Source organism: Leptonotus elevatus, chromosome 3, assembly GCF_054856555.1.
Source record: "Leptonotus elevatus isolate MCC_2025b chromosome 3, RoL_Lele_1.0, whole genome shotgun sequence".
Classification (NCBI taxonomy): Eukaryota; Metazoa; Chordata; class Actinopteri; order Syngnathiformes; family Syngnathidae; genus Leptonotus; species Leptonotus elevatus.
Window position 1 is genome coordinate 3937892 of NC_141241.1, and position 9158 is coordinate 3947049.

The following is a 9158-nucleotide window of genomic DNA, read 5'->3' on the forward strand; positions in this document are numbered from 1 at the left end:
TTTTCAAAATGAGCGCAACTTTCCTAGAAAGATAAGATGAAAGTGATGGTGTGCTCCATTTGCTTGCCCCCAAGGCCCGAATTCTTCATGTAAACAATATTAACTCTTTCACTGCCGTTGACGGCTATAGACGTCAAAAATTAATTTTAACTATTTCTACTAGTTTAACATTTTTCCCACTTTTGTTAACAAGAGTATGAAAACCTAGAAAAAAATATTGTACATTTAGAACAGATATAAAATTTGTGATTAATCGTGAGTTAACTAGTGAAGTCATGCGATTAATTTAAAAAAAATCTAAAGAAAAGATTATTAAAAATTTGGGGCGTCAAGGCGATTAAAATTATTAATCGTAATCAATCGCATGACTTCACTAGTTAACTCACGATTAATCACAAATTTTATATCTGTTCTAAATGTACAATAAACAAAAATCTGGGTTTTCATACTCTTGTTAACAAAAGTGGAAAATATGTTAAACTAATAGAAATAGTTCAAATTAATTTTTGACGCCTATAGCCGTCAATGGCAGTGAATGAGTTAAACCCACAAATCAATATTTTGTGTCAATTTTTTGTAGCACAGTAAAATGCAGCCCTAAAATGAATAGAGAAAGAAACAAAAATTTGGTTTGCCTAAATTAGCTGTTTATGTCATACATTTGTGAAAAGCTAATAAGCACAGGGGAAGGTTAAAGTAGTATTTTGTGGCTACAAATAAGCATTTTAAGCGCATGTTATATCTTTGTTGTGTTTCCCGAATGTCATGTCTGGGGCTGTGCAAGTTTGTCCCGAAGAAGACGATTTGACTTCAGCGCAGTCGCCCTCCCCGCCACAGGGGGGCGCTACTGCACGGGCACATAAGGCCAGTTGAAGCTGCCGCCCGACAGTAGCATGTCGCGGATCAGCGTCTCGATGGGCGTCTTGCCCACCAGGCGCACGAAGAAGAGCTGCTCGATGACGGCCGACGACACGGAGCGCAGAGACGGAAGACGCAGCAGCAGGCGGCCGAAGCGGCTGGGCTGGTTCGGGTACTGGCTGCGCACGTACTCCTCCAGCGCGCATTGCGATTTCTCCTGAAGACCCTCCACATGCGCCACGTCCGACAGGCCGCACGCGTCTGGTCAGGACGGGAACCGGAAGTGGAATCGGGAAAAGAGAAAGAATAGTGTCGAAATCTTGTGACATCATCAAGCAAAATACGTTTAAAGTCGAGTTGACTGTTTGGAGTAAATATGGCTCGACAAAATGGAATGCGCAAAACTGTCAATTTTTTGGGACGAAAAGTTTTTGTTATGTCGAGTTTATACCAATGGTGATTTGCAAATCGGTGAGGATTTACTATATGTACAGCATTCATTAAAAATGTGCCTCTAACTAAATCATCAACATTTAAACCTAAAGACTTATCTTGAAACTATTTTTAGGCACTTTTGCAACACTTATTTATTAAAAAATTAGGTAACAAGAACAAAGTCAAGCAAAACATCAGCGTTTAAACCAGCATCCTTTAATAAGCCAACAATCTTATGAAACTTCATTTAAATCAGTATCTGTGCTTTGTATTTGCCTTTTTCCAATTCTAATTAGCCATAAATGAAACTTACGAAAATTTAGTTCACCACCTTAATCACAAGCAGTGTCAACAAATCCGAATCACAATCTGATTCACTTTATTGTCCCGAAATGGGAAAGTTTTTAAAATACATTTTATATAAAATATTCTTCAAGGGAATTAATAATTTAGAAAAAAAATGAATAATTAAAAATTCCAAAAATGTCAGAGTCCAAATTTTTAAGTTGTCAGAAAAAGAGACAAAAGGTAGATGAAGGTTTTAAAAAGATCTTAAAATGTAAAAAAAAAAAAAAAAAGACCATAAATGTCCAAAAAGGAAAAGCAGAAATTTACCATAAAATGTCCATGAAGTTGCCCAAAATGTCAGAGAATTGAATTAAAAAAAAAAGACTACTTCAAAGTAACTATCAATTGTCCAAATTAAAGATGAAAGGCAGAACATGAGCATAAAATGTAAACAAAAAATGTCAGAAAACTGATTTTTTTTTAAGGCAGACAAAAAACATTTTAAAAGTAATTACAAAATGTCCAAAAACAAGAAGAAATCACGAAAATGTTCATAAAATGTACACAAAATTGCCAAAGCAGCTATTAAAAAAAGGCAGAAAATAAAATGTTTCGAAAGTAACCATAAAATGTCCAAAAACAAAAGAAGAAATTCAGAAAATGACCATCAAATGCCCACAAAATTGCTAGCAAAAAAGGGGAAAAAACAACTTGAAAAATAGCCATAAAATGTACAAAAAAGGAAGACAAGAGGCAGAAAACTACCATATGTCCATACATTCGCACAAAATGTCAGAAATGTTGTCAGAAAGGCAGGAAAAAGTCTAAAAATGCATGAAAACTACAAAAGAATAATAATGATAATAAATCCCAAACATGTATTAAATGCTGCATATTTTGTTATGGTGCAACTCCAATTAGCTCTTGGGCCTTCAGTACATTAGACTAACACTAACACACTGTTTCCTTCATCACAACGTTGAAATGTTTTGCGGCTCCAGACAGATTTTTTTTGTTATTCATTTGCCCTAAAATGGCTCCTTTGACAGCAAAGGTTGCTGACCCCAAGTTAGCAACATCTCAAGCTTCTGCTTTTGCTATTGTTTGTGCTTTGTTGGTTGTTTCTATATTTTTAATACTATAATCAATCAATCAATCACTTAGGATAGTTGTAATCAGTAATTATTGAAAAAAAAAGTGCATTTATTTGCACACATAAGCCTTTTATTCTGTAATACGTCCTCCCATTTCATTATTTTGATTGATTTTCATTCAAATAATAAAACTTGGCAACGCGATTTAATCTTGGTGAGTGGATTGAAATGCCAAATCAAATATGACTTCTGCTCACAACTCATCAAAATCAGACTTCCCCAAAAAAAAAGATACGAGGGCATCAAACTAAACGGCACAGGAATGCCTTAACGAGTGTGTGACTTTCACGAGATCAACAGCGCACGAACGTACGAGACGACAAATCTGCAAGCTGCCGCCCAGATAAACATCCAGGTCGACCTCGTTTGACCCGCTCGCTCGGCACGCCACCGCCAAGATGGCCGCCGTCAAATGTAGGACAGCGCGCTGCAGCATGGCAGCTGCGCAAGCGTTCGCCAACGCTGACATGTGTCCCGTTATGATGACACGTGGACACGCCCACTCATGCGGACGCCAACGCAAGCACACGGGAACCACAAGCAAAACAAGAAATAGGACTTCAAACCATTTGAGCACTAATCACATTGAATCTACTAATATGCCACCAAATAATGCTTTAAATGTGCCAAAAACAACACATAAACAGTATATGCCATAACAATAGTTAATACCAAATATGGCCCCACAAAAAAAAAAAAAAATACGTCGCTCAGTCACCAAGTAGCACCACAATAGCATATAGGCAGATGTTTAATTCCTAACAAGTACACATATCTTATTATTCTAAACCACTATAACATCCTTCACAGTTTAAACATAAACACTGCCCTTAAATATCAAAAAACAAATACCTAAATAGTATTCAATTAAAATATATTGCACATAAAAGTTATTAAAAAATTGCATCTAAAAGATTACATGCAAACATATTGTAGTTAAAAGTTAAATACAACCATACTCCACTGAACAAATGCACTGTACTGCTTTTAAAACACTTTTAAGACACTATAACAATCTGCGCAATTTGAACAATTTATTCAGCGATTCTTTCGCGTGCCACTAGAGGGAGCATACGTGCCACAATTTGATCATCGCTGCCCCAAAACATCCCGGAACACTAAATAGAATTTAAATGTGCCATACTGTAAAACAGCACTGAAATATATCAACACTTTGAATAGCAAAGAAAAATATTTTGTAGGCAGGGAATGGACATAACCTACCATTGACAAAATAATGAGAGTACTTTTTAAAAATGCAACATTAAATGTTTTATATTATTATTTTTTAACTGTAATTAAAAAGTGAATAAATAGTAAATTAAAGCATTGGGCTTTTTATGATAGTGCTTTTTTAAGAAGCAATATAATAGTGATGGGTTTGATTCCCCTTCTGCACTCCATAATTAATGCAGAGTGGGTTCTTTTCTCCATGACAGATTAAATGCAGCGTGTCCCTTTAAGGGCGGCCATGTTCAACCGGGTCAAGTGAGGTGACTGCCTGACTGAACCTCTTACATAAGATACTGCTGCTTGTTGTAAATAGTAGTTATAGATTTTTTATCCAGTGAAAGTCCTCTTATTTATAATTATTATACATATATATATACATATATATATATATATATATATATATATATATATAATTATAAATTATATTTTATTTATATTTATATTATAATTATATTTATAATTATAATTATAATTATAAATATTTTTGAAAGATCAACGTTTTAGGTCACACACTGACTTCCTACAAGTCAAATTTGTCTTGGTGAGGTCACAGGAAGTGAGGGTTGATGGGCTGGAGACTATTTTTGAACCTGCTAGCATGTCATCTCTGTTTTTCTTTGAAAGATGATATATGTCACTATGAAAACAATGACAAATATTTCCAGGTTGTTGTAAATTACTTTTATTTTAATTTGGAAAACCTTAAAGTACCGAAGAGTTTTTGTCACAACACCAGGATAAGAAAAAGTTTAAAATGCCGTTTGAATTTATTTCCTAAAAATAATAATAATTAAAAAATATATATATATCCCCATAATGCAACGGGGTAATGCCACAATTGCGCATGCGGAAGTCAATACTAAGTGGCATTATGGAAAAAAATATATGTTTGGCATTTAGCCTACGTTTTATCAATACGTGCGAACGAATTTACCAATACAATATGTTCAAAAACCTGACCAATATGTTAGAACGACTTTACCAATACGTTCAAATAACGTTACCAATATGCTCAAATGACTCGATCAATAATGTAGCAACCCTTTTGGGTTGCGTAGTTTCCCATGGTTTGGATGGGCCTTGAAGGCAACACAGACTTTTGTTTTTAGCTACTAGCACGTTAGCAAGCTGTTGTGTTCTGAGCTGTGGTTAAATTGACAGTAACTTGCAAATTGTCATTAAAAAGTTAGTTCTACGCTTGGCCTGATTATTTCACCCACGCTACAATCCGTTCAAACAACTTATGATCAAACGACTTTGCAGTACATTGGAACGACATAGCCCAGTCAAGCTAAGTGTCGCGTTATATCGAGATAAGTGACCAGATGGAATTGTGATCTTTACAGGTCACCCGGCGGCGGACGATGACGTCACGTACCTGTGGTGAAGAGCACAACGGCTTTGAGACAAGAGTACTCCGCCGAGTCCACGTGCAGCGTCTTGAGCTTCTCCACCTGCTCCTGGAAGACCCGGATGTGGTCCATGAAGGCCACTACGCGCTCCGCCGACATTGGGGCGGCGTGCAGTCCTGCGGCGGCCAGCAGAGGCGCCACATGCACCGGCATGGCGCACTGCGCCGCGTTAAGCACGAACAGCTCGCTCCAGGTGAGCCGCAGCAGAGCCACCTGGTCGGACACCTGCAGGTCGGGGAAGAAGGGGATGTTGCGGGCCCACTCCACGGCGCTGAACAGCATGCGCGCCGCCAGCTCGCAGATGTTCTCGATGCCAACCGCGCCGCCGCCCGGCAGGCACTGCGAGCCGAAGCGTGACGTGGCGTAGGGTTCGGCCCGCAGCAGCAGCGAGATGTAGCCGGACAGGTAAGAGTGGCACTGGAGGGGCTCCCCCGTGCTCAGCGAGAATTGGCCGTGGAACGACTGCGCCGGGGGGAGGCGGCCTCGCTGCACTGCTGGAAAAATAAATACATAAACAAACAATTCAATCCATAAAAAAAAAACAATCAAGAAACACATACAAATGAAAAGTGTCATCATAAAAGAAATACAATCAAGTGTAACACATAAAAAATAGGCCTACTAAATACATCAGAAACGCAATAAAAAAGACAACAACAACAGCTCACATCACTATGTGTGGTTCATATTCGCCATAAATGTGTTGTAACGACACGAAATTCATATATTTTAAAGATGCCATAAAATCAAACAGAGACTTGAAAAAAGGCAGGGGATTAAAGGGTTGTGGATCGCGTGCGAGCCTCTCCGCCGTCACGCCAGAGGGGGGTTTGGAGAGGTGCTAAATTTAGGACTGGCTGTCTTCTTGGCGTCCCGGTTGATTTCACCCCCCAACCCCCATACGCACGTGGAGACCCAAGCCCCTCCTCCTCAACTGCCAGCCTGAAACTTTGGATGCACCCATACTCACTAATATCGACTCGTTTCATCTGGATGCCATCCAGATTTGTTTTTAGGGGCCCGATTCCGATTTTGTGGGGGATATTGTTTGAGTGTCGTTTACACACACGCACGCACGCTCGTTGTTTGTTGTTGTTGTTGTTGTTTTGGGGGTGGCGTCTTTTTTCAGGTAATTTTTATTGCTTCCATTCTGGACTGCACGAGGATTTGTTTACATTGGTGTGATTTGGCTCAAAAGGACACACACACACGCGCGCATACACTCCCACACACGCACACACACACACACACGTGTTGATATACAATATATATATATATATATATATATATATATAAATGTTTTAAAACCTGAAGTCTATAAAATATGTACTTATAAATATTTAATAATACTGTATATCTTCTTTCGTTATTGATTGGCTGAGATAAATCACATGGTTCTCCATTCCCTTATGGCGTCCATTTGGACTGAGATTAAATGTATTAAATGTAGTTCCTTAACATGTAACCTACTATATATATATATATATATATATATATATCACTTTTGTATTTTTTTTATTCCAGTTTATCAATTGTTTAATTGCTCATGAAACGTCAGTATTATAAACAATACAATGTAAAATGCATTGTATTACAATGACCAATTTGTGCAGTCGTTTATAAACCCTGCACTGGAAGATGGCTTATTTCGGGGATTTTATTGAATGTCAACTTTTTAAATGTTTAACGCGTAAAAAAATGACTTGAGTTGCGTGTTTTTTTGTTTTGTAATTTTTTTTAAAGAAACACAAAAAATGGCACATTATTTTTTTCTCCAAATTGTAAATAAATGTGAATGTCACTCTATTTTAAATTAAAACAATGTTTGAAGTTGAACGTTAAAAGAATGTTAGTTGGAATGAAGTAAAATTTCCTCTTGTGGGATTTCAAAAAAATAAAAGCATCACAATTTTTTATTTAAAAAAAATGGTAGATAGGCCTACCACACAGTAAAATATTTTTTTCTTGCAAAATGAGATAATTTTTTCTGTTTAACTGCTTAGCTGCATATTGACATATACAACCAATTTAAATCTATATTGGTGTTAGCGTGTTCCATAAACACAAGGTAAAAAATTGTTTGAATCGATCAAGAAATGTGGAAGGATGTAAATATGTAAAATGACTGCGTTGATTTTGTGGAAAATTAAATACTGATCATTTTAGGGACGTTGAAGTTGTCGAAATGTGGAACACAGCCTAAGGCCAAATGTGGGCATTTAAGAGAATAGAATAAATAAAAGGCCTACTTCTCAAGGTCACGAATCGAACATTTTGAAGTGGAATGATTTGAATTGACCGAATACATGCGGAAAGAGTAACCGCGTGTCGGAAATGGACGTAACGATACCGATCAAGAATTTGGGGGCAGCCGAACCCTGCAATGTGTCGTACCTTCCCTCCTCATGCCCACTTTGAGGCACTTCTTGAGCCGGCAGTACTGGCACTGGTTGCGATGGTGCTGGTCGACGGGGCAGGTTCGGCTGGCCCGGCAGGTGTAGCTCAGGTTTCGGCGCACGCTGCGCTTGAAGAAGCTTTTGCAGCCCTCGCAGGTGAACTGGCCGTAGTGCTTGCCACTCGACTTGTCCCCGCACACGATGCACTCGATGTGCGCGCTCGCCTGCTTGTCCGACGACGACGAGGACGACGAAGAAGAACTGTTGGCGGCGGCGGCGGCGGCGGTGGCGGTGGCGGTGGCGGGGGTGGGTGGAGCCGCAGCGGGGGGCATTTCCAGGGAGGCCGCCGGCGGTGGGTTCATGTGCACCGGCAGAGCCAAGGGAGCGACGTGTGACGCCGGGGAAGAGAGCGTCCCCTCCTCGGGGTTCCTCCACGCCACCATCGCCATGTCCGTCATAAACTTCCCCAGCTCCTCACTCGTTTTTTTTTTTTGTTTTGTTTTTTGTCACTAGGAGGAAAGTGACAATAAATTTCGCATGACAAAAGAAGATGAGCGTGCGTGGAGACCACCCAACAGGTTTATCCTATGGAGAAAAAAAAAATTAGAATAAACAAATCCACGTCCAGGTCCTCCAGCTTGTTACCCGGCTCTCCAGGCAGCCCTTGCTCCCCCCAAAAGTCCCCGAGTAGCACGCAAAGAAGAAGAGAGGAAGATCACGCGTGTAGGTCTGATGGGTCTGATGATGTTTTTTGGCTCCGGGACTGAAGAGGACAGGGAGGGGGTGTGACATCATCAGCAGTGGCGTGTAGAAGAGGCGTGGTCAAAGCGAGAGGGGAAACCAGCGTGCGCATCACTATGCAACAGTAGTAGCATGACTCCCCCTGGTGCTAACAAGGAGTAACACATGACACGATGCCCTCACTGCGAATGCTGGGAAGGGTTTTAGAATGTTTTTAAAATGGTGACAGTTCGACCCCAGAGCAGATTTGGTTCAGATTTATAAAAGGAAATAATGGATATAACATGTTCCGGGGTCAAAATGTCACCATAAGAAATGATCTATATAGGCAAAGGTTTCAAAACAGTGTAAAAATATAAATATTAATAATGTCCCAAAAAAAGAAGAAAAAAAGATGGATGCTTTCTTGTTCTGAAAAGAGAATTGAACCAATGTAAGATTACAAATTAAATTGTTGGCCAATTTAAAAAAATGCTTCAATTGGTAACACACGATTGAATTAAATTAATCCAAAGGGAATATATTAATTATGATCTTAATTATAATATAAAATAATCCAACGTTAATTCAAACGGAATATATTAAGTTTATTGAACTCATAATTAAATAAACTTAATATACTCACTTTGGATTAACTCAAT

At 39.0% G+C, this 9158-nt stretch overlaps 1 protein-coding gene across 2 annotated transcripts; it reads right to left on the minus strand.

The window, feature by feature from the left end:
• Window positions 1-328: 328 nt before the first annotated feature.
• On the minus strand, window positions 329-8498 carry LOC147176674 (nuclear receptor subfamily 2 group F member 1-B-like). 2 transcript variants are annotated; one of them, XM_086071936.1, is made up of 3 exons: window positions 7775-8498; window positions 5347-5871; window positions 329-1119 (listed from the first exon to the last, which is right to left on the minus strand). In XM_086071936.1, exons 1-3 carry the CDS (start codon window positions 8232-8234, stop codon window positions 845-847), a joined length of 1260 nt encoding a protein of 419 aa, XP_085928062.1. In that variant the 5' UTR covers window positions 8235-8498; the 3' UTR covers window positions 329-844. The 2 variants fall into 2 exon arrangements, with proteins under 2 accessions (XP_085928062.1, XP_085928061.1); XM_086071935.1 differs by having other exon boundaries at window positions 5347-5874.
• Between the last annotated feature and the right edge of the window lie 660 nt (window positions 8499-9158).